We start from the raw sequence: 27,158 nt of genomic DNA on the forward strand, positions 1-27,158 counted from the left end.
GACTGATGCTGAAGCTGAACCTCCAATACTCTGGCCACCTGATGCAAAGAGTCAACTCACTGGAAAAGACCCTGATGCTGGGAACACTGACGGCAAAAGGAGAAGAGGGCAGCAGAAGATGAGATGGTTGGATGGCATCACCAACTCAATGGACATGAGTTTGGGCAAACTCTGGAAGACAGTAAAGGACAGGGGACCCTGGTGTGCTGCAGTCCATGGGGTTGCAAAGAGTAAAACATGACTTCAGGACAACAAAAGTTCATATACTGAATACCCTCAATGTGAAATCAGGATTTGTGAGCCTTTGGGAGGTAATTAGGTTTGGATGAGGCCAGGAGGATAGAGCCCTTGTGATGGGATTCGTACCCTTATAAGAAAAAAGACAGGAGTCTCTTTCTCTCTCTCTATCATGGGAGGACACAGTAAGAAAGCAGCCATCTATCAGCCAGGAAGAGAGCCCTTAACAAGAACTGAATCAGCCAGCATCTCAATCTTATACGTTCCAGCCTCCAGAACTATGAGAAAGTAATGTCTATTGTTGAAGCCATCAGGTCTAGAGTATTTTGTTATGGCAATCAGAGCTAAGACAACCTCTGTGCACAGAAATTTTTATTTACATTGCAGTAATATACCTAAAATGTTTATCATTGACTACAAATTAAAACTCTGGCTGAATTTGAGCCATTCAACTATTTCTTCATCATTTGATGGCAATATTGACCTTAGTTAATGAACATTATCTCTGTTTGCATTAGTTACAGAAACTCTTTCCTGGGACAAGGAAATTTATATAAGTTGTATTTGAGGACATTTGTCTCCAAGAATCTTCAGAAACTGATTGTGTTGCTTCACCCCTAAAGAATAAACACGGTAGGGGCTTCCCTGGTGGCTCAGAGGTAGAGAATCCACCTGCCAATGTAAGAGATGTGAGTTAGATCCCAGGTCTGGGAAGATCCCACATAGTGAAGTGAAAGTCGCTCAGTCATGCCTGACTCTGCGACCCCATGGACTGCACAATCCATGCAATTCTCCAGGCCAGAATACTGGAGTGGGTAGCCTTTCCCTTCTCCAGCGGATCTTCCCGACCCAGGAATTGAACCGGGGTCTCCCACATGCCATGGTGCAAAAAGCCCATCCTGCGACAACTACCGAGCCTGTGCTCTAGGGTCCGCACCCTGCAACAAGAGAAGCCACGGCAGTGAGGAGCCCACAGACCAAAACTAGACGGTAGCTCCAGCTTGCCACAACTAGAGAAAAGCCCGAGAAGCAATGAAGATTCAGCACTGTCAAAAATAAACAAATAATTTTTATAATAAATAAATAAAGGTCTCTCTAGTCAAAGCTATAGTTTTTTCCAGTGGTCATATATGGATGTGAGAGTTGGACCATAAAGAAAGCTGAGCACCGAAGAGTTGATGCTTTTGAACTGTGGAGTTGGAGAAGACTCTTGAGAGTCCCTTGGACTGCAAGGAGATCCAACCAGTCCATCCTAAAGGAAATCAGTCCTGGGTGTTCATTGGAAGGACTGATGTTGAAGCTGAAACTCCAATACTTTGGCCACCTCATGCAAAGAGTTGATTCATTGGAAAAGACCCTGATGCTGGGAAAGATTGAAGGTGGGAGGAGAAGGGGACGACAGAGGATGAGATGGTTGGATGGCATCACTGATTCAATGGACATGAGTTTGAGTAAACTCCAAGAGTTGGTGATGGACATGGAGGCCTGGTGTGCTGCAGTCCATGGGGTCACAAAGAGTCGGACATGACTGAGTGACTGAACTGAACTTATAGCATAGGGAACTGTATTCAATATCTTATAATAAACCAGAATGCAAAAGAATATATTATATGTTATACATATATATATATAAAATTATATACTTATATGACTCCTATATGTACCCTTTGAAGTATACCTGAAACTAACATAACATTATAAATCAACTATACTTCAATTGATAAAAAAAAAAAAAACCTCCTCTAGAGAGCTCTCTATATTCTCTGGGCCCATTTCTGTTTTCCCACTCTGTTAGAACTCATACCTTTAAGATTTCTGCTTCTTACAATTCACCAAACCAATCATCTCCATATTTCTAAGCTTGACAGTCAAGATCCAGCCTCTATCCCACTGGACTGAGCAGAAGAATTGGGAATAGTTGATTACTCATCCCTCCTTGAAAATTTCTCATTATTTAACTCCAAGAAAAGCACCCTTACCTCATTTTTCTCCCTTCTTCTGGGGGCTTTACGTCATTTCACTCAACTCTTAATCCTGGAATTCCTTGGGACCCAGTCCTTGTACCCCTATAATTTTATCTACACTCATTCCCTAAGTGATATTGTAATATCATTGGGCTTTCAATGCCACCTATATGTTCATCTATATCAAGTTTACATCTCCAGCCAGTGCAACACCCCCTCTTATTCTGACCTCCTAGAGGCACCCCTAACTCACTTAACAGCATTTCATTTTTCTGATTGTTCAGGGCAGAACAAAGGATGCTGAGGTCAGCCTTGAGTTTCTCAGTCCCCATGGCAGGTAGGATTTTGCTTCCATGAATTGCACCCTCTGACGTTATGCATGTGAATATGTTACATGATCTGGGGACAGAGAATTAAGAGTGCTAGTGAGCTGACCTTAAAAATAGGGCCATTTCCCTGAATTCTATTATACAGACGAGCCCAATGCAATCACAGGGCCCCTAAAAGAAGAAGAGGAGGGCAAAACATCTGGTCAGAGAGATGTGAGCAGGGACAGAAAAGAAACAAGAGGAATTCGAAGCTTGAGAGGCAGGCGCAACCTGCCGCTGCTGATTCTGACAATGGAAGAGGAGGTTAAGGTTTCAGGGATGCAGATGGCTTCCAGAAACTGAAAAAGTTCTGCAAACAGACTATCCAATAGAAACTCCAAGAAGGGAGTAGCCCTGATGATAACCTTGATGTCAGCCCACTGGGACCCACACCAGACGTCTGTCCTATGGAACCATATGATAATTACTGAGATTATTTTCAGCTGCTAAATTTGAAGCAGCTTGTTATGGCAGCGATGGAAAATTATTATATTCCCTGTCACCGGTTCATCAGCATTTCCTGTCAGCTCTATTCTAAAAATGTATCCCCAAATTGACTATTTCTCACCACATCCTTGTTCCATTTTGGTCCAAGTCCCCATCATCCCTCACTGGGTTTATCAATAGAACCTCCCAACCAATTTCCCCGCTTTTGCCCTGGAAATCCTTCCATGAGTTCAGAATGCAGCAGCCAAGCCAGTTCTGATAACTCATAAGGGACAGCAGGTCTCTCTTCTGCTCAGATTCTCCAACGGCTTCAGCAGGTGCGGGACACGACAGCCAGAGGCCATCCCACAACCCTCCGAGTCCCCAAGGGGTCCGGCTCCTCTCCTTCTGTCTCCCCACTTATTCATCTGCTCCCACCACCCGGCTGCTTTATCAAGCTGGGATGCTCCCCGTCTCTGTACTCACCTGACATGCCCCTTCCCTCATATACCTTCAGGAGGCAACTGTGGACTCCTCAGCATTTATCACTATCTGCATACTATGCGGGGCTTCCCAGGTGGTGCTAGTGGTAAAGAACTCGCCTGCCAATGCAGGAGCCACAGAAGACGCAGGTTCAATCCCTGGGTCGGGAGGATCTCCTGGAGGATCTCCTGGAGGAGGGCGTGGCCACTCACTCCAGTACTCTGGCCTGGAGAATCCCCGTGGACAGAGGAGCCTGGTGGGCTACAGGCCATGGGGTCACAGAGTCGGACTTGACTGACCGCTCCTTTCAGACAGACCTGCGTGCATGGGACTCTCAGTTCTCTGCAACTGTTCACCGGCATTGCTGCTCAAGGGCAGTGATTTATTCTTTTCCTTCCTGCAAGTATCTAAGAGCTTCCCTGGTGGCTCAGACGGTAAAGCATCTGCCTACAATGCAGGAGACCCGGGTTCAATCCCTGGGTCAGGAAGATCTCCTGGAGAAGCAAATGGCAACCCACTCCAGTACTCTTGCCTGGAAGATCCCACGGACGGAGAAGCCTGGTAGGCTACAGTCCATGGGGTCGCAAAGAGTAGGACACGACTGAGCAACTTCACTTCAAATTCAGAGTCACTCAAAAAATCACAGCCACCAAAAAACTTTGCCCACTCCGCCACCTCCATCAGACTTCATTTTCAGTCACTGCTTTCTATTTTACTGATTTTTTTTTCTCTTTTTCTACTTAGATTGGAGTTTTTCTGAAGATAGGATTCATCTCTCTCACTGCTTTTTGACTACCCAAGTGACAGCATAGTTCCACATTTACAGCAACTCTTTAAAAATATTAAATCAGAGTTTATGGTTCCAATGTTTTCACAAATTATAGTACCTAACATATTAGCATTTCCTCTTTTTCTCTGGGTTTATTATTTTACTCTGCTTAATCTCTTGTTAACAGTAACTTGGGTATTATTTTTTTCCTGTAGCTATTTTACACAGAGCGCTTCCCTGGTAGCTCAGTAGTATAGAACTCAACTACCAAGGAAGACATGCAAGTTTGATCCCTGGATCAGGAAGATATCCTGGAAAAGGAAATGGCAACCCATTCCAGTATTCTTGCTGACAAAGTCCCATGGACAGAGGAGCCTGGAAGTCTACAGTTCATGCGGTCACAAGAGATATGCCTTAGCAATTAAATAATTTTACACAGAAGGCTTTATAACTTTGCAAATACTTCCTTGCTGTTTCTTTACTTTTAAATCAACATAGGGCTTAAATCCACCTGCATTCCAATTTAGGAATTCTCTGCCAGCACCTGCTGGGTAAACTTGGAAAAATCACTCACTCTTTCCCTTCACACCCATGGAGGGTACTGGGAGGGGCAGGTGGGTATGCTGAAACTGACGGACAGTCCCTTGTTCCTTGATGTACATATAGCTTCACAGAGGAGATGGCCATTCAAAGAAGAGCTTTCCACGAGAAGAGAATAGTAAAATGGGAGGTGAAAGTGGTCTGGGACAGCCTTCTATAAGATTTGATACCTTGACTGACTCTCAGTTCCTTCATGTGTAAAATAAGAGATTCGACCAGACAATTTCTTAGGTCCTTCCCAGCTAGGAGATTCTTTGTCACTCACCAAAAAAAAAAAAAAAAAAATCTCATAACTTCTCTGAGTCTTACTAGTTTGATATCAAGCCCACACAAAACCATAAAAAGAACTGCTTTAGTCTTCCTATTACTGCTATTATTGTATAGGATGAACAGTCAGTCTTCTAAGATCCACAGTTCCTCTTTGAAAGCTTTGGAGCCACGAATGTTACTAATTTCTCCAGACTGGACAGGTTAAAACTGTAAGTAATTCAAGGGACAGTTCTCCCACTAAACGAGTTACACTCTCCCTGCCCGCTACCTCCTTCTACCCACAAAAAAGAAAAAGAAAAGAAAAAAAAAAACTTGTTTTCCAGAGATTTTCATATTGAAATGTAATTAATGGGTCATGGGTCTGTACTCTTTGTATGCCTGCCTTAGATTAATTCAACCAGTAATTTTAGAGCCAATCAAGATAAATTAATTTATATTTGATTCTTTGAAGCCTTCTACATTTAAACCTAAAGTTGGAGCGTTTCTCTCACATTGGAACTTTGGAAAGTAGACTGTAAATCAAACAAAGACATCACATAAAAGAATACACAAAAATTGAGAAACTTTATAGTATTGTAAGGGCAACCAAAATTTTAAGTGTATATTCTTAATAAAATGTGATACTAAAAGTCAACCAACTTTAAAGGATAAGACAATTGATTCTATCCTGTGAGTTTTGGAGGTAAGTGACTTTACTACTATATCTATCCAGCTATAAGATAATAATAAATTTTGTAACACAATCTCATTAGCAACAGGAACAATTTCATTGGGAAAAATTTTCATTAACAATTTGAACATTTTGCAAGGAAATCACTTTGATTTCCAGGTAGGTAATTAAAATATATATATATATATAACAATTTTATAAAAATTTTGCCTTTTTTCATCTTTACCAAGAGACTTGGGACCTTTACCTATGTTCACTGAAGAAAGCTATTTTTTTGCTTGAATATTTCATATAGTTAAAAGAAAACCTCTCATATTTAAAAGCAATTCTATCTCGCGCTTCTCCACCAAAAACAACAAACAACAAATACGAAACACCACACCAGAAACGACTGCCTTGTCATTACCTTCTTTGTCATCATGGTGGATAACGGCATCCTGTATCATGTCAGCAAGATTAAAGTGAACCTTCTGGTTTTTCCCATGCTTCAGCTTCTTCAGGAGCCCCTCCTGCTTCTGAAAAGCTTTCTCTCGCTCATAGTACGCTCTGACTTGCTCGCAGCGCATGCGTTTCACCAGCCGCTGCCGTTGGCCCAGGGGAAGGGACTCCAGCAAGCACTGGTCAATTTCCATTTCATGGGATCGGAAAACGTTACATAGCTGAAAGCAACCTGAAATAAACACAGTGCAAAAGTCAGCAGACCTGTGGCTACAGCCAAGACAGCAGCACTGCAAGCATCACCCATCATTCAAGCTGGAGACCCATCCGGCCCTCTTTGCCTTCAACAACTAATACAAAGCCTTTTAGAGGTTCCTGGAAAAGCAAAGCGAGTGGGTGTCTTACTCAAGACTGCAAGAGGGCCTTCCCTGGTGGTCCAGTGATTAGGACTCTGTGCTTCCACTGCATGGGGCACGGGTTGATCCCTGGAACTAAGGTTCCACATGCTGTGGGGCATGGCCAAAAATAAACAAAAATTAAAACTGATGCAAAAAATTCATGACGAACAAAAAATCAAAACTAAAAAAAATAAAAGAGACTGCATAGTAGTAAAACAGATGACACAATGAGATATCAGTTCAATTCAGTTCAGTCGCTCAGTCACGTCTGACTCTTTGCGACCCCATGGACTGCGGCACACCAGGCCTCCCTGTCCATCACCAGTTTACCCAAACTTACGTCCATTGAGTCGGTGATGCCATCCAACCATCTCATCCTCTGTGTCCCCTTCTCCTCCTGCCCTCAGTCTTTCCCAGCATCAGGGTCTTTTCAAATGAGATACAGATATGTAGTTTTGCTCAACATAACCACTAACAATCCATCCTTTCCTGTTTCTTTAAATCCCTACCAAAGGCTTAAATATTTTTTATCTCAGCATTAAGCTCCTTTGTCATTGAATAATGCCAACTAAACCTTACGTGTTAAATTTTGACAGAAAGCCATCCCAGGTCTTTGCAAAAATCCTTATAAAACTGTACTAATGACTCTGCTGATCTAATGTAATAGAACATATTGTGGTGTTGATTTAGTTGCTAAGTCATACACAACTCTTGCGACCCCATGGACTGTAGCCCACAAGGCTCCTCTGTTCATGGGATTCTCCAGGCAAGAATACTGGAGTGGGTTGCCATTTCCTTTTCCAAATAGAACATATCAATCAGTTCAGTCAGTTCAGTTGTTTAGTCGTGTCTGACTCTTTATGAGAGCCGAATAGAACATATGCATTCTATCAGTTCTCTATATGACACAGAGACCATTTTCCACCAATTTATTACTGACCCCTTTTCCTTGTCATTAGTGACAATAATTTCTAAAAGACCTAACGATGGTTAAGTATAAAGATTGTGCAATGGAAGACAGATTTTTCTCTTGGCAACTCAAAATCATGGATGGAACTGTTGCTGTCAAATCTTTATCTTATTAATATAATGATTAGCAAAAGTAAGTTCTCTGCCCTGGACCTGAACATCATCCCTTTCTATTTCCTATAAACACGACCCAAAACACCTATAATGGATTATACAAACATGTGTCAAAGTCTCTGTCTTATTAATGCTGTGATTAGCAAAATGAGTTCTCTGTCCTGGACCTGAAAACCATCTCTTTCTATTTCCTATAAACACCACCCAAAACACCTGTAATGGATTGTACAAATTTGTATTGAAACCAGACAAAAGCTTGTATGGTTCTCCCAGGTAAAAAAAAAAAAAAAAAACAAAAAACCTTCACTGATCCCCAGTTTCTTGTTTGTAGGAAAAAGGTTTCAGCCTCCTAGACCTGCCTTGAGTTCAAAAGGGCATATTCAAAAAGCCACAAATTAGAGGAGTGAAGGAAATGCAGAAACAAAGGAAAGGCAGTCAGAAACAGCAGTGCAAGGATGGGGCAGGGACCTGGCAAGGTGTGTATCTCCTGAAGGGGTGCAGAGAACACTCTGACACAGATCTCTGAGTTCTTCTATGGGAATTAAGGCCCTCTTCAAGAGGGATGATGGTAATTTCAGGCTGAACACAGGCAAGCGGACCCCAGACTGGCTGGAACCAGAAGGCTGATGATTGAGACTGCCAAACACTACCCTGTTACCTCCCCACCAACTGATCAGAGGAAGGTCACGTACCCTGCAGACCTCCCTGCCAATTTTGTCTATAAAAACTATTCCCAAAACCCATCAGTGAGTTCAGGTCTTGTGAACACAAGCCACCCATTCTCCTTGCTTGGCCCTGCAACTGGGAGCTTGTTTGGGCTTACTATTCACCAGGCACACAAACTTGGATTTGACACTAGCATATCTACCACGACATCAAAATTTTACTATTGGCAGAAAGTAAACGTTAGACTGCTGAAAATTCTCAAATGTGGCTTGCAAATACAGGTTCAGGTAACTGTTCATAGGTTTTTCTCTTAAGATATTTATGATGTAAGTCTCAGGAAAGTCAAAGTAACTGCATGCACAAATATGTGGCTGATCATAAGTCACATCTGGGAAGATCATACCATAAAGGTTTACTTCATCTTTGAAAAAAATACGGTATTCTTCTGACAGTGTGGAAAACTGTGACAAACCTATTTTCATTTTTATTTCATGTGACACTCTGCAAAACTTTATTCTCATACACTCCAGGCATAACCATCCCTGCTGTGCAGGAAAAGAAAGACAAGTTGAAAGAGGCTGTGACTTGTCCAAGACCAAAGAGATGATATTATGACAGAGTCAGAAATGTTCCACAGGGGCTCAAGACAGAAACAAAATAAATGACAAGTGATTCCTGAAAGCCAGGTTTTATGTATATTATTATACACGTACACATACGCACAAGGGAGAGAAGCAGAGATGGGGAGGTGTGTTTTTGTTGTCTGTTAGCAATGACAAAGGAACCGTCTGTTTTAATAAAATGCTTCATAAGTCTTTGCAAGAGTGGTGTTAGAAGCATCAAATAGCTACACACAAAACATTCCCTTTCCAATGACCCAAACACAAAGGGACACCAGGGGTTCTGAAATTATGACAAATGGCTCTCCAGTATGTCTGTTTGATAAAAGCCATGATCACGGCCACAGACAGATTGCCTGTGAGGGCTCATGAATAATGGACAGGAGCTATCCTCTGCCTTCAAACCTGTTTAGAGGACATCGCCAGGTTTGATTTATTAACTTAGATGCTCAGGACACTCTGACTTCCTGTGATTCTGCCAGTTTGTCAGTGGGGGCCCAGGGAATCATGGGAGCCACGGAAAAACCTAAAGAAGTAAAACAAATGACATGGCAGAGCGCCCTGCACTTATCAGCACGCAGTCCAAGGGGGAGGTTAATCTAATAAACGCACAGCCCTCTGGTTTTTCACTCTTAAAGAAGGATCTCATGGTGAAATTTTCAATTAACTTTTGAGGAATCTGTGGATACAGCAGGTGATTCATTGAACACTCCCCACTGTCAAAAAAAGGCGCAGAGAGGGTTGTTCCTAAATGAATGATTCCCTTATGATTTGGAAAAGCACAAGCCGGGGCTGTCAAATTTCAAACCCATACATGTACAAAATATTGCTTTTTGAACACTTTGTTGTTAAATAATTCCCCATGCTTTGATTTTAAAGGGTCTAAAGTTTGACTTATTTTATATTGCTGAAAATATACTGGGCACCGCAACTTTCTTTTTAGCTAATTATGGGTGGATCCATTTTGTTGTGTGTATTTGCTACATGAATCTGTAAGATAGACACTAAAAATAGAGTTATGGGAAGCATAGTGGTGAGGCAGTCTACTGAAAATCTATGCAACTTCATCACCAGGGCACTCAGAATAACAATACCTAATTCTTCACGTGATAATCTAAAACGCCCAGGCAGAGGACAGGAGTCTAAACTGGGCCAGGCTGATTTTCTCCTGGGACGGGAGTCCTGAGCAGGCACTCGTTTCCAGTTGTGTGATGGGGTTGACAGGGTAGTCTGCCCACCTACTGAATCAGGGGCTCTTGCCTGATAAATATCCCAATTCTTTCCCCACTATTTTGCTCGCTTTGCCTAGAAAAAACACACGTGAACCACCACAGCTTCATCTTTCTGCAGACCTCTTTCTCCCAATAATACAGGAGTTCATTGGTATGACAAAGACACACACTGTATTATAACAGGGCATAGTTTCATTCTCACGCAAACCGACTACCTGAAACCAGGTTTGTCTTCCTTTAGACAAGTGAGTGGACTTCATTTGCCAGGGGGTGGGGAAGTAGGGAGGGTTGGGGAGGATATGTATATATATATATGGCGACCCAGTAATTCTAGATAAAAATGTACAGAGAGCCACAGCCAGAAGTCCCTGCTCGGCAAATGTGCATCTCCATATGACAAAAACTGAGAGCCAGCAGACAAAATACGTAAAGGAAAAAAGCCAAGATCTATATTCAGAAATAAATATGCAACATCTATTAAAAAATTAGTAGCCCCAGGCTTTGGTTTTGGTGGGCACCATATAATGTGCTGATTTCAGGACTTTATACTGTTCAGTTCAGTCGCTCAGTCGTGTCTGACTCTTTGAGACCCCATGAACCACAGCACGCCAGGCCTCCCTGTCCATCACCAACTCCTGGAGATTACCAAACCCACATTCATTGAGTCGGTGATGCCATCCAGCCATCTCATCCTCTGTTGTCCCCTTCTCCTCCTGCCCCCAATCCTTGCCAGCATTAGGGTCTTTTCCAATGAGTCAACTCTTGCATGAGGTAGCCAAAGTATTGGAGTTTCAGCTTCAGCATCAGTCCTTCCAATGAACACGCAGGACGGATCTCCTTTAGGATGGACTGGTTGGATCTCCTTGCAGTCCAAGGGACTCTCAAGAGTCTTCTCCAACATCACAGTTCAAAAGCATCAATTTTTCGGCGCTCAGCTTTCTTCACAGTCCAACTCTCACATCCATACATGACTACTGGAAAAACCATAGCCTTGACCAGACGGACCTGTGTTGGCAAAGTAATGTCTCTGCTTTTAAATATGCTGTCTAGATTGGTCATAACTTTCCTTCCAAGGAGTAAGCATCATTTAATTTCATGGCTGCAATCACCATCTGCAGTGATTTTGGAGCCGAAAAAAATAAAATCTGACACTGTTTCCACTGTTTCCCCAACTATTTCCCATGAAGTGATGGGACCAGATGCCATGATCTTAGTTTTCTGAATGTTGAGCTTTAAGCCAACTTTTTCACTCTCTTCCTTCACTTTCATCAAGAGGCTCTTTAGTTTTTCTTCACTTTCTGCCATAAGGGTGGTGTCGTCTGCATATCTGAGGTTATTGATATTTCTCCCAGCAATCTCAATTCCAGCTTGTGCTTCTTCCAGCCCAGTGTTTCTCATGATGTACTCTGCATATAAGTTAAATAAGCAGGGTGACAATATACAGCCTTGACGTACATCTTTTCCTATTTGGAACCGTCTATTGTTCCATGTCCAGTTCTAACTATTGCTTCCTGACCTGCATACAGGTTTCTCAAGAGGCAGGTCAGGTGGTCTGGTATGCCCATCTCTTTCAGAATTTTCCAGTTTATTGTGATCCATACAGTCAAGGCTTTGGCATAGTCAATAAAGCAGAAATTGATGCTTTTCTGGAACCCTCTTGCATCACAGCTTCATCTTCCAGGATTTGAAATAGCTCAACTGGAATTCCATCACCTCCACTAGCTTTGTTCGTAGTGATGCTTTCTAAGGCCCACTTGACTTCACATTCCAGGATGTCTGGCTCTAGGTGAGTGATCACACCATCGTGATTATCTGGGTCATGAAGATCTTTTTTGTATAGTTCTTCTGTGTTTTCTTGCCACCTCTTCTTAATATCTTCTGCTTCTGTTAGGTCCATACCATTTCTGTCCTTTATTGAGCCCATCTTTTCATGAAATATTCCCTTGGTATATCTCATTTTCTTGAAGAGATCTCTAGTCTTTCCCATTCTGTTGTTTTCCTCTATTTCTTTGCATTGATCACTGAGGAAGGCTTTTTTATCTCTCCTTGCTATTCTTTTGAACTCTGCATTCAGATGGGAATATCTTTCCTTTTCTCCTTTGCTTTTCACTTCTCTTCCTTTCACAGCTATTTGTAAGACCTCCTCAGACAACCATTTTGCTTTTTTGCATTTCTTTTCCATGGGGATGGTCTTAATCCCTGTCTCCTGTACAATGTCATGAACCTCCGTCCATAGTTCATCAGGCTCTCTGTCTATCAAATCTAGTCCCTTAAATCTATTTCTCACTTCCACTGTATAATCATAAGGGATTTGATTTAGGTCATACCTGAATGGTCTAGTGGTTTTCCCTACTTTCTTCAATTTCAGTCTGAATTTGGCAATAAGGAGTTCATAATCTGAGCCACAGTCAGCTCCTGGTCTTGTTTTTGCTGACTGTATAGAGCTTCTCCATCTTTGGCTGCAAAGAATATAATCAGTCTGATTTCTGTGTTGACCATCTGGTGATGTCCATGTGTAGAGTCACCAAAAATACAAATAGTAAGTTAAAGGAACTAGGAAACTGAACTCCTAAAGTTATTCTACTGTACAACTACCAGAAATGCTTTCATCTCAGTTAGAATCAAAGTCTTCATGTGGTGATGGCACACTCAATGTGGGAGATTTTTATGCTTATCTCTCCATGACTGCGGGGCTTCCGTGGTGGCTCAGATGGTAAAGAGTCCACCTGCAATGCAGGAGACCCAAGTTCAACCCCTGGGTTGGGAAGATCCCCTGGAGGAGGAAATGGCAACCCACTGCATTATTCTTGCCTGGAGAATCCCATGGACAGAGGAACCTGGTGGGTTATCAAGAGTCAGATATGGCGGGGGGGGGGGGGGGCGGGGGCGGTCCCAAGATGGCAGAGGAATAGGATGGGGAGACCACTTTCTCCCCGACAAATTCATCAAAAGATCATTTGAATGCTGAGCAACTTCCACAGAACAACTTCCGAACTCTGGTGGAGGACACCAGGCACCCAGAAAGGCATCCCATTCTCTTCAAAAGCAGGTAGGACAAAATATAAAAGACAAAAAGAGAGACAAAAGAGTTGAGGATGGAGACCCATCCTGGGGAGGGAGTCATGAAGGAGGAGAAGTTTCCAAACAGCAGGAAACCCTCTCTCCAGCGGGTTTGTGGGGAGTTTTGGAATGTCAGAGGGCAACATAGTTGGGGAAAAAAAAAACACAGAAAACGTGCCTAACTGCAACTTCCAGCAGAGAAGTAACCCAGACCCTCACGTCCACCACAAGCGAGTAGGGGCTGGACAGGGAGGTGTGGATTGCATGCTTAGGGTAAGGACCAGGCCTGAATGCCCTGAGGATAATCTGAGGTAGTTAACGTGAAATAGCAACTCAAACTGTAGGATAGCCAGGGAGAGAGAGGGAAAAAAAACGGGGGGAACTTTCCCACGAAAAGCTCTAACTTAAAGCACAGCCTGGCCCACTCACCGAACAAAGGATTGAGTGAACACCAAAGGAGAGCTAGCCTGCTGTGGACTGGCCCTCCCCCCGCTGGAGGTAGAGAGGCAGGCAGGCGACAGCCAGAGTTGGAAGGCAAGGGGCCATCTGGGCCCCAGAGACGGCATCCTCCACCAAACTGTCAGCAGGCTCCCAGTTGCTAACCACGTCTTCCTGGGATCCTGGACAGTTGACATCTGCCAGGAGCATTGCAGCCTGAGATCAGCTCCCCAGAGGAGACACACGGCACATCTGAGACAGTACTCTTGTGGTACACCCGGGAGCGGCCAGGACCAGGGAAGTGATAAGACGCACCGCCCCACCTGGGACAGTGCACTCACCACACACCTGGTCACCTGAGCTGCTCAGACCTGGGAAGGGCACAAAACACATGTCCAGCTAGCTGAGTCTGTGCCTTTGTGGAGTACTCAAGAGCCTGAACTTGAGCGGCTTAGACCTGGGAAATGCATGCAACCCAGGGCATGCTTTGGACAGTTCCCCTTCAGAGCAACCTGGAGCCTGAGCAGTGTAGACCTGGAAAGCACACGCTGCCATGAGCTGGAGTAAACCCAGTGTGGTCCATACACTGCAAGCACTCCCCACACATGAGTGATATTTGTTTACAGCGTCCCTCCCTCCCCAGAGCACAACTGAACAAGTGAGCCTAAATACGTGACCACCTTCGCCCCCTGTGTCAGGGCGGAAATTAGACACTGAGGGGCCTGCAAACAGAGGAAGCGAAAATAGACAAAGAAGAAATCGCTCGGCAAGTGACAGGTGCAACAGGTTAAAACCCTGTAGTTAGCACTGACTAAGCATTGGAAGGGGCCTATAGACCTTGAGAAGAAGTATAAGCGGGAACAAGGAACTATCTGAAACTGAACTGAGCCCACACTGCCCTCAACAGCTCCAGAGAAATTCCTAGATATATTTTTACTTTTATTGTTTTTTTTTTAATATTTTACTTTTTTAACTTTTAAGTTCTTTATTACTCCTTTAATTTTCATTTTTATATCCTACTATTATCTTACAAAAAAAGAGACCCTATTTTTTAAATAGCCACCCAAATACAAGAAACCTGGAGAGTCCCAAACAGGATAAACCCAAGGCAAAACACCCCAAGACACATATTAATCAAATCAATGAAGATCAAACACAAAGAGCAAATATTAAAAGCAGCAAGGCAAAAGCAACAAATAGCACACAAGGGGATTCCCATAAGGATGACAGCTGATCTTTCAATAGAAACTCTTCAGGTCAGAAGGGAATGGTAGGACATACTTAATGTGATGAAAGAGAAAAACCTACAACCCAGATCACAGTACCCAGCAAGGATCTCATTCAAATATGAAGGAGAAATCAAAAGCTTTACAAACAAGCAAAAGCTGAGAGAATTCAGCACCACCAACCCAGCTCTTCAACAAATGCTAAAGGATCTTCTCTAGACAGGAAACACAGAAAAGGTTTATAAACTTGAACCCAAAACAACAAAGTAAATGGCAATGGGATCATACTTATCAATAATTACCTTAAATGTAAATGGGTTGCATTTACAAAATTCAACCAAAAGACAAAGACTGGCTGAATGGATACAAAAACATGACCCTTGTATATGCTGTCTACAAGAGACCCACCTCAAAACAAGGGACACATACAGACTGAAAGTGAAGGGTTGGAAAAAGATATTTCATGCAAATGGAGAATAAAAGAAAGCAGGAGTAGCAATACTCATATCAGATAAAACAGACTTTGAAATAAAGGCCTTGAAAAGAGACAAAGAAGGACACTACATAATGATCAAAGAATCAATCCAAGAAGAAGACATAACAATTATAAACATATATATACCAAACATAGGAGCACCGCAATATGCAAGGCAAATGCTAACAAGTATGAAAGGGGAAATTAACAGTAACACAATAATAGTGGGAGACTTTAATACCCCTCTCACACCTATGGATAGATCAAACAAACAGAAAATTAGCAAGGAAACACAAACTTTAAATGATACAATGGACCAGTTAGATCTAATTGATATCTATAGGATATTTCACCCCAAAACAATTGATTTCACCTTTTTCTCAAGTGCACACAGAACATTCTCCAGGATAGATTACATCCTGGGCCATAAATCTAGCCTTGGTAAATTCAAAAAAATTGAAATCATTTCAAGAATCTTTTCTGATAACAATGCAAAAGATTAGAGGTCAACTACAGGAAAAAAAAAACTATTAAAAATAAAAAAAACATGGAGGCTACACAACACACTTCTGAATAACCAACAAATCACAGAAGAAATCAAAATATGCATAGAAACAAATGAAAATGAAAACACAACAACCCAAAACCTATGGGATTCAGTAAAAGCTGTGCTAAGGGGAAGGTTCATAGCAATACAAGCTTACCTCAAGAAACAAGAGAAAAAACCAAATAAATAACCTAACTTCACATCTAAAGCAACTATAAAAAGAAGAAATGAAGAACCCCAGGGAGAGTAGAAGGAAAGAAATCATAAAAATTAGAGCAGAAATAAATGAAAAAGAAACAAAGGAGACTAGAGCAAAAATCAACAAAACTAATGGCTGGTTCTTTGAGAAGATAAATAAAATAGACAAACCATTAGCCAGACTCATCAAGAATAAAAGGGAGAAGAATCAAATAAACAAATTTTGAAATGAAAATGGAGAAATCACAACAGACAACACAGAAATACAAAGGGTCATAAGAGACTACTACTGGCAACTATAGGACAATAAAATGGACAAGTTGGAAGAAATGGATGAATTCTTAGAAAAGTATAACCTTTCAAAAATGAACCAGGAAGAAATAGAAATTCTTAACAGATGCATCACAAGCACAGAAATTGAAAATGTAATCAAAAATCTTCCAACAAACAAAAGCCCAGGACCAGATGGATTCACAGGTGAATTCTACCAAAAATTTAGAGAAGAGCTAATACCTATCCTACTCAAACTCTTCCAGAAAATTGCAGAGGAAGGTAAACTGCCAAACTCATTCTATGAGGCCACCATCCCTCTAATACTTAAACCAGACAAAGATGCCAGAAAAAAATATAGGCCAATATCACTGATGAACATAGATGCAAAAATCCTCAACAAAATTCTAACAAACAGAATCCAACAACATATTGAAAAGATCAAACATCATGGCCAAGTGGGCTTTGTCCCAGGGATGCAAGGATTCTTCAGTATTCACAAATCAATGTGATACACCACATTAACAAACTGAAAGATAGAAACCATATGACTATCTCCACAGATGCAGAGAAAGCCTTTGACAAAATTCAACATCCATTTATGATAAAAAAAAAAAAATCCTCCAGAAAGCAGGGAAGGAACATACTTCAACATAATAAAAGCCATATATGATAAACCCACAGCAAACATTATCCTCAATAGTGAAATTTCCCCTAAAGTCAGGAACAAGACAAGGGTGCCCACTCTCACCACTACTATTCAATATAGTTTTGGAAGTTTTAGCCACAGCAATCAGAGAAAAAAATGAAATAAAAGGAATCCAGATAGGAAAAGAAGTGAAACTCTCACTGTTTGCAGATGACATGATCCTCCTCATAGAAAACCCTAAAGACACCACCAGAAAATTACTAGAGCTAATCAATGAATATAGTAAAGTTGCAGGATATAAAATTAACACACAGAAATCCCTTGCATTCCTGTACACTAACAATGAGAAAACAGAAAGAGAAATTAAGGAAACAATTCCATTCACCATTGCAATGAAAAGAATAAAATACTTAGGAATAAATCTACCTAAAGAAACAAAAGACCTATATATAGAAAACTATAAAACACTGATGAAAGAAATCAAAGATTACACAAATAGATGGAGAAATATACCATGTTCATAGATCAGAAGAATCAATACAGTGAAAATGAGTATAGTACCCAAAGCAATCTATAGATACAATGCAATCCCTATCAAGCTACCACAGGTACTTTTCAGAGAACTAGAACAAATAATTTCACAATTTATATGGAAATACAAAAAACCTCAAGTAGCCAAAGCAATCTTTAGAAAGAATGGAACTGGAGGAATCAATCTGCCTGACTTCAGTCTCTACTACAAAGCTACAGTCATCACGACAGTATGGTACTCGCACAAAGACAGAAATATAGATCAATGGAACAAAATAGAAAGCCCAGAGATAAACCCATACACCTATGGACACCTTATCCTTGGCAAAGGAGGCAAGAATATACAATGGAGAAAAGACAATCTCTTTAACAAATGGTGCTGGGAAAACTGGTCAACCACCTGTAAAAGAATGAAACTAGAACCCTTTCTAACACCATGCACAAAAATAAAATAAAAATGGATTAAAGATCTAAATGTTAGACCAGAAACTATAAAAGTCCTAGAGGAAAACATAGGCAAAACACTGATATAAATCACAGCAAGATCCTATATGATCCACCTCCCAGAGTAATGGAAATAAAAGCAAAAATGAACAAATGGGATCTAATTAAACTTAAGAGCTTTTGCACAATGAAGGAAACTATAAGCAAGGTGTAAAGACAGCCTTCAGAACGGGAGAAAATAATAGCAAATGAAGCAACTGACAAAGAATTAATCTCAAAAATACACAAGCAGCTCATGTAGCTCAATACCAAAAAATAAATGACCCAATCAAAAAATAGGCCAAAGAACTAAAGAGATATTTCTCCAAAGAAGATGTACAGATGACTAAGAAACACATAAAAAAATGCTCAACATCACTCATTATCAGAGAGATGGTACCACAATGAGGTACCATTTCATGCTGGTCAGAATGGCTGCTATCCAAAAGTCTATAAACAGTAAATGCTGGCAAGGGTGTGGAGAAAAGGGAACTCTCTTACACTGTTGGTGGGAATGCAAACTAGTACAGCCACTATGGAGAACAGTGTGGAGATTCCTTAAAAAACTGGAAATAGAACTGCCATATGACCCAGCAATCCCACTGCTGGGCATACACACCAGTGAAACCTGAATTGAAAGAGACACATGTACCCCAATGTTCATCACAGCACTGTTTAAAATATCTAGGACATGGAAGCAACCTAGATGTCCATTGGCAGACAAATGGATAAGAAAGTTGTGGTACATATACACAATGGAATATTACTCAGCTATTAAAAAAGAATGCATTTGCTGGTCAGTGGCTGAAGTTGCAGGTGACCCAGGGCTCTGGGCCCGGACACTGCTGCTGGGGGCCTCGCCCCCCCTGCCACTGAGATCACATGTGCTCAGGAACCAGCAGGGACAGGGTCCTGTGGGGGCAAAGTAACTTTCTCTAACGCGCTGTCGCTCGGGAGGGCCCAGGTGTTGTTACAACTTCTTCACTGTAATTTCTGGAGAAAGTTCGCTCTGACCCTCCTGAATTGAGATCATCTCAGCCTAAGTTTAGAGGGAAATTTAACAAAATCTTCAATTGAGAGAACCTGATGGTGGTCTCACAGTGGTACCAAGAAATGGATTTCATTGTATTAAGTGCACTTCATGTATTTCTAATAAGATGACTTTCCAGAAAGTGACATTTGTTATGTTCTGGCTTTTAAAGTGAAATATAAATAAATTTGCATGATTTATGCAAAAAAAAATAAATAAAAAAGAATGTATTTGAATCAGTTCTAATGAGGTAGGTGAAACTGTAGCCTATTATACAGAGTGAAGTAAGCCAAAAAGAAAAACACCAATACAGTATATTAACACATATATATGGAATTTAGAAAGATGGTAATGATGATCCTATATACGAGACAGCAAAACAGACACAGACATAAAGAACAGACTTTTGGACTCTGTGGGAGAAGGCGAGGGAGGGATGATCTGAGAGAATAGCATTGAAACATGTATATTACCATAAGTGAGATCACCAGTCCAGGTTTGATGCATGAGACAGGGCACTCAGGGCCGCTGCTCTGAGACAACCCAGAGGGATGGGGTGGGGAGGGAGGTGGGAGGGGGTTCAGGATGGGGGACACGTGTACACCCATGGCTTATTCATGTCAATGTATGGCAAAAACCACTACAATATTGTAAAGTAATTAGCCTCCAATTAAAATAAATAAATCAGTTAAAAAAACCAGTCAGACACAACTGAGCAACTAACACTTTTACTTTCTTTCTCCATGAGAAATCATGGATTAAATAGGCGAAAAAAAAAAAAGAAAAAGAAAAATTAGTAAGGACATAGATAATTTGATCTAAGGAACATCAATAGAAACATGCACCCAATTTTCAGGGGAAAACCTTTTTCTAAAAACTCATGGATGATTTACAAAATTGACTATGTCTTAGGCCACAAAGCAAAGAAAATTTCAACAAATATGGAAGAAGTGACATTAGACATTTTCTTAACCCAGTTGAGAATTAGATTTCAACTACAGAAATGAAGCCAAACCTCCCAGTATATTCAAAACCTTGCTAAGTTGCCAACACCACCAAGAGATGGAAACAATCAAAATGTCCACTGACGAACAGATAAACCAAATGTATATATATAGAGAGAGAGTATATGTAAGTAAATTCTACATAATGGAATATTATTCAGCCTTTTTTAAAATAGAAATATTATCATAAGCTGTAAAATGGATCGACTTTGAGAACACTATGTTAAATGCAATAAGCCAGTCACAAAAAGATAAATACTATGTGGTTTCATGTATATGAGGTGTCTAAAATGGTCAAATTCATAGAATCAGAAAGTGGAACCTTGCAGGGTTTTCCACTGGACAGAGCCCTCCCCAAGAGGTGTCACTCACCTCTTGCTTAGAGAGAAGCTGTTGTGTCCTATGCTTTCTCTGAGATCCAGAGAATAAGTTTAATCAGTGAAGTGAGGAAACGTAAAAACAAAGGCAAACAGTCAAGCAAGACAAAATAACAAGAAGACCTTTAGTTCCTCCTGAGCCACATCTGTGAGCTGTTTTGCAGACACTAAAACCCCCTACCAGTTAAGTTAATTGCATGCTGACCAACAGCACGTAGACCTCAGACCGGCTGGATCGAGAAGGTTAACGATGTTAACTCCTGAAATGCCACCCGATTATCTCACTATCCATGAGCTGATCACACACCCTGCAACCCTCTGTCTCTTCTTCCTTTAAAAATTTCTTCCCTGAAAGCAACTGGGGAGTTTGGGTTTTTTGAGGATGAGCTGCCCCTTCTGCTTGCTTGGCACCTGCAATGGCTTTAGAATCAGTTCTAGGTTTGAGTACCAGTTCCTTCACTGGCTCAGATGATAAAGAATCTGCCTGCAATGCAAGAGATCTGGGTTTGATCCCTGGGTCGGGAAGACCCCCTGGAGTTATGGCAACCCACTCCAGTATACTTGCCTGGGAAATCCCATGGACAGAGGAGCCTGGAGGGCTAAAGTTCATGAGGTCGTATAGAGTCGGGCACGACTGAGCGACTTTCCCTTTCCTTTTCCTTCTCCACAATCTGGTGACAGGAGGGACATGTTACAGTACATTGGGTGGGGGAACCAGGTCAGGTTCAGGAACAGAAGTAGAATGATGGTTACCAGGGCTTAGGGAAAGAGGGAAACAGGGAGTTGTTTAACCAGTATAGAGAATCCATTTTTGTGTTAACTTTTTGACATGTATACACTATTGATGTGTATGTGTGTGCACACTCAGTCACTCAGTGTTGTAGGGCTCTTGGCAACCCCATGACTGTACCCTCCAGGCTCCTCTGTGCACGGGATTTCCCAGGCAAGAATACTGGAGTGGATTGCCACTTCCTCCTCCAGGGGATCTTCCCAACCCAGGGATCGAACATACGTCTCTTGCATTGGCAGTCGCATTCTTTACCACTGAGCCACCTGGGAAGCCCATACACTACTGATACTATGTGTAAAATAGATAACTAATGAGAACTTACTGTATAGCCCAGGGAACTCTACTCAACGCGCTGTGGTGACCTACACGTGAAGGAAACCCAAAAGGAGGGGATACATGTAAACATGTAGCTCATTCACTCTGCTCTACAGTAGAAACTAACATTTAAAGCAACTCTATTCTAATTAAACATTTTAAAAAGAATCAGATTTTAAAGATGAAAACATTTTGGAGATCTGTGGCCCAGGAATGTGAACATGCTTCCACTACTGAACGGGACATTTTAAACTGGTTGAGGGAGTAAATCATCAGCTCAGTGGACATGAGTTTGAGCAAACTCCGGGAGATGGAGAACGACAGGGAAGCCTGGCGTGCTGCAGTCCATGAGGTTGCAAAGAGTCGGACACAGCTGAGTGAGTGAATAACAACAAAGGTAGGAAATTCTATTTTATATATTTAATCATAATCAAAGAAGCAGAAAAAAGAGAATAAGATGACACAGGGCTGCATCACAGGAGATTTAAAAACATATACATAGATTAAGTATTTTTTGAAAAATGTAATGGCAAGCTTATTGTTTATTCCACTTTATACGAATGTTTTCTATGGACTCCAGGAAGGTAGTTGTCTGGGAAAAAAATTAGCATGCTTACACATGGGTGTTCCATGTACACACACACACACAATTGTATCTATGCACCCAACAACTCTCCAAGCAGAAACTTCATCCTCAGAACCAAATGTTACAACATGCTTCCAGAGACATTTTTACTGCATATACAATGACAATGAAACAAAGGAACAGTCAGGATTTTCAAAGACAAGAGTATAATCAATTTCAACCTACTCACCCAGAGTATTAAAAAATACCCCTTTAAAGCCTTTTAAAAGTGCTAGATTTTAGCATCCTGGTAGTCAAGCTGCAGGTCCACATCCCTATTTGCAGAGCAAAAAATAGTAAAAAGAAATTATATTTGGGGAAGATATGCCAAGCCCAAAAATATCTCAGGATTTAGGTCGACAATGCTGTCTCGTGTAACCCTGCACTGAAACACTTCTCTGAAAAATGGAAAAATAAACTTAAATAAAATAATTCTTCTCAAGAAAATCAACAATATTTGTTGTCTCAGTATTTTCTGAGTATTTGAAGAAGTATTTGAAGAATTTTTTGAATATTTGAAGAAGTATTAAATTCTTCAAATTTTAAATTTATGTACCAAGAACTGATTTCTTGGGTTTCCATCCCATTATTAGGGCATGCTTTTCTAATGAGAGGATGGAAAAAAAGAAAAATGTTTTCTCTTTAAATGAAAATGGAAATGAAGCAAATACATATGACATAAAAATTATCACACATTCTAAAGTACATTTAATTTTTACACATCAGTCTATACTTTTTTTTTTACTTATAATCTTTGTGTTATCACATTTCTCTAGTAATGAGTGATTTGATTATGATAAACAACTTTTCAGTGGAAATAGATCCACAGTGATAATTCTTTCCAGGATTTGTTTCAAGGTGACAATAAAACTGAAGATTGTCACCCTGAGGTGATGATGTTCCTGGTTTATTATCAAAGTGGATCCACATTTTACCAAATCTGTGATTAACCAAGGGTACAATGTCATGAATGCTCTGTCCCGTGTCATCAGAGTTCCACGGTCACACCCATGTGTCAATGCCCTGCACACTGACTTCCCCTGATACCTACAGTGCTGAATGACCAGGCTCCATTTCAAAGAGAAGCTGGCTACATTCAGGATCCTCAGAGCCTGCTGACTGACTCCCACCTAGATGTCAACTAGGAAAGTGAAAGTCGCTAAGTCGTGTCCCACTCTTTGCGACCCCATGGACTATATAGTCCATGGAATTCTCCAGGCCAGAACACTGTATCTTGTCACATACACATTCAGTGAGAACTTCTCTGAGGCAGTCTAGCTTCTTTAACATCAGAATTTCTTGCTGATGGCAGTTCTCAGATGCCTGGAATGGTCTGCCATATTGCTGAAATGATGCCCTCTTTTCTTGAACATCCCTGCCTTTCTAAACACCGTGATTCCACCACTGGGTGTCTCTAGGACTTGGAACTGAAATTGCTACCCTGTCCTTTCAAGAGCGGGCAATGCCATGACATTAAAACAGTCTCAAACAGGGTTGAATTGATGGGTAGCTCAAAGAGAGGCATTTTCTTTGGACTCACAAGCAACACAATAGATTTAGATCCTCTCCTCCCAAATATATGTTTTTGGACCCTCAAACTTTAAACAGTTTTCTTCCCTGAATCCATATCTACACATTTCATCCTTAGTCAATATCTTCACTGCTAGTTGGAACTCACCTAGCTCTATTCCTGCCAGACAATGTATCTATTAGACAAATTCCCAGGTGTTCAGATTGTCTCAGAATGGGATTCCTGCCAATTTCAACACATTAGTTCCCTCCTAAGGCAACAGAACCCGTGACTGGCTCAGGGACCTTACCAGTGAGTCATGAAGCTTCCTGGATGCCTTGAGTCTGGGTTCTGAAACAACAGGGTAAAATGAACATTGTGCATTTCAAGTTCAAGGTCAATGAGCAAATGTCGTGTGTGCTTTATTAATGTTAACAGCTCCTTTTTAATTTTCTTTTTTATTTCAAATGTTTGTGTATGCATCCATACCACATAATTTCATGGCTGCATGTAATTTTTTAGTGTTACCGTTTCCCTGAGTCTTACAAAATTTTATATTTAAAATGTTACTTTAATGCATAATATTTTATATTTGACATAATTTTGGTATAAGTACTTTCAGTCCTGAAATGTGAATTTCACATTTAATGTTTAATTTTGGCTTTAATGGAGTCTGGTTCCTGCCCCCACCCCATTCTTTGTAAAGGGAAAACTTTAGGGAAAATTCAGGTGCCAAAATTTCTATTATCCTTTCCAGGATAATAAATTTTCTAGGTTATAGTTTGTGTCTTTTGTGATTTTGTTGTTTGTTTAGTCGCTAAGTCATGTCTGACTCTTTGCAACCACATGGACTGTAGCCCACCAGGCTCCTCTGTCCATGGGATTCTCCAGGCAAGAATCCTGGAGTGGGTTACCGCTTCCTTTTCCCAGGCATCATCCCAGCTACCACTGCTCTTAACATTAATTTGTAAGACACATTCAGAGGAAAGAAATTCTCAAGGTCAATTTCAAACCCAATGTCAGAACAAATAATACAATTTACAGGGAAATCTCCCAGTGTCCAAATTAAGAACTGCCCTTGTCCCAAGTCTTAGTTACCAAATTAAACAACCTTGGCTTTGGTCACTCGCCACTCCATCCTGTTGGTCAGACTTTTCAAAAGTAGTCATCTCAAAACTAACACAAATAGGGGTATAATTATTAAAACTAGTCAAAATCTATATGCCCAGCATCAAAGGACTCCACCCTGCTCAAGGAAGATTACCACTAATTTGTGCCTCATACGAACAAACCAACCTTCTACATTATCTTCCAACTTTATTCCTGTGTTCCTGCTACTTCATTATATGGAACCTGAAACTATCATTAACAACCCAGGGTTGCCCATCATACCTTCTAGAGCACTCTCCTTCTGGCCATCACCTCTCCTAACTCACTGCTTGTGGTCCTAGTGGGGAATTAAAAATGTTGTCCAATTCAACTGCCCACAGAACTGGAAACATACCTAGGTTGAGTCCATCACCATGGCCAGTACACTGAGGACCAGTGACTGGTTCTGGTGTGGTGATGTGGGCCTTGAGGGACAATTCAGGATGCTTCCATGAGATTTGCTAGATGGACACTGGGAGGATTAAAAAAAATCCAGTCTTGTTGTTATAATATCAATTCACTAGGAAACAGGTATGTGTCTCATATCTTCTGAGACAGAGAAAGAAGCAGAGAAGAAAAAGAGATAGAGACAGAGTGCATAGTATCAGTTACATCTCCAGATGCCAGATCCAGCAGTGCCTGAAGCCAACTGAAGTTAGAATTTCCAGGTATTTGGACTATTTCCCCCAGGGCACACTGGTAAAGAATCCGCCTGCAATGCAAGAGACACAGGAGATGTGGGTTCAATCCTCATCTAGGGATGGCATGGCAACCCACTCCAGGATTTTTGCGGAGAATCTCAGGGACAGAGGAGCCTGGCGGGCTACAGTCCATGGGATCTCAAAAGAGTTGGATATGACTGAAGCAGCTGAGTACGTGATGTGTGTTTCAGATGTCCTGTTCAGAGGTCTGTCTTGTCCTTCGTTACTTGGTGCACCTGTTTCGCAGAAAAGCTGGAGGTCTTTTCCCCAGAATTATTGTGGGTAAATGAAACAGTGCTCCGTTTTCTGGGGGAGGTTTGAAGGAGAACGTGGCATCAGGAGATCTAACCAGAGGTGGGCAAGACCAAAATCACTGAATGTTAAGAAAGCGTCAAGAAAGTGCATCCATACCAAAGCTTACAAGGTTTAGAGGCCACTGCAACAAAGGAAACTGTTGTGGATACTGGGAAAATAAAAAGAAAATTTGTGAAAACACAGCTTTGTCACAGAATATTAATGACAGTCATTAGGGGAACTGATAACCATTGATGACGCATTTTCATTTATCAAACATTTTAGCGTCATTAATATGTGTCCAATATTATTAATGTAAGTTTGGCTTTACCACTGACTCAGGATTGTTGTAGGATCAGTCTTCTGTTGCCTGAAGGGACTTCAGATCTAGCTTAGATCTGATGCAAGTAAGCCCTCACCTGAGTAAGGGAAGTATGAGACTTCCCAGGGGGCGCTAGTGGTAAAGAACCCGCCGGCGAATTAGGAGACCTAAAAGACGTGGGTTCGATCCCTGAGACCAGTGCTGACTGCAGAGATGGATGATCGCGTGATGGATAAATGAGTGAGTCCTCATGGTGTAAACTCAGCCCTGCAAAGCTAACCTAACGAGTAAAGTTCTTCAGATAAAGAATAATGAACTAGAAATTTAGGAGACAATTCAATCTCCAAATGGCTTTCTCCCTTCAATGAAGCCCCCCAGGATTGACTTTTACAAGCTGATAATATGAGGCACCAAGAGTCATACCTTTATCAATCTCATATTTTTTCTCAGCCCACTTCCTGAGTGTTTCCTCTTTTTCCACCTGAATGAAGAACAGCCAATTGATTTCCATAAAATCAGTCATTAATTTGTATCTGTCTCTCCTGTCACTCCTCATTCCTAGTATATAAATAATTCAAGCTTCCTTCATCTTTCCTTATTCAGAAGACTCTGAAGCTTTTGCCTTCTATTTGTCCTTTCCTCAACCACATCCTAGGAGCAAAAGACCCTTCCAAGCTGAACTAAGCAAAACTGGAGGCAGTTTTAGAATGCACCAGTGATTCATGCAATGCCACAATTTCCCTTCTGCATTTTATCATTGTGCTTTAAGGTGTGTGGATGCTCCCAATGACCTTTTTCAAACACAACTATCTGAAGAGATAACAAATTTATTGAACTGTCTATAGTGACATGTGCATAGTGTTCCGAAGATAGAAGTCGACTTAAAACCCAACAGTTTAAGAACCATTTCAATGAACTATGCAGTTGTAGATGGCTTCTC

The 27,158-nt window shown here is 41.2% G+C and overlaps 1 protein-coding gene across 2 annotated transcripts in view; it reads right to left on the minus strand.

Moving 5' to 3' along the window:
* MYO16 (myosin XVI) overlaps positions 1 to 27,158 on the minus strand; it is a 501,160-nt gene that overhangs the window by 369,863 nt on the left and 104,139 nt on the right. For both annotated transcript variants that reach the window (XM_043477832.1, XM_043477831.1), the window contains exon 2: positions 6,194 to 6,457. In XM_043477832.1, coding sequence (XP_043333767.1) covers positions 6,194 to 6,419 — 226 coding nt within the window. In that variant the 5' untranslated portion in view covers positions 6,420 to 6,457. The remainder of the gene's footprint in view (positions 1 to 6,193; positions 6,458 to 27,158) is intronic.

This window comes from Cervus canadensis, chromosome 9 (genome assembly GCF_019320065.1).
Source record: "Cervus canadensis isolate Bull #8, Minnesota chromosome 9, ASM1932006v1, whole genome shotgun sequence".
NCBI lineage: Eukaryota > Metazoa > Chordata > Mammalia > Artiodactyla > Cervidae > Cervus > Cervus canadensis.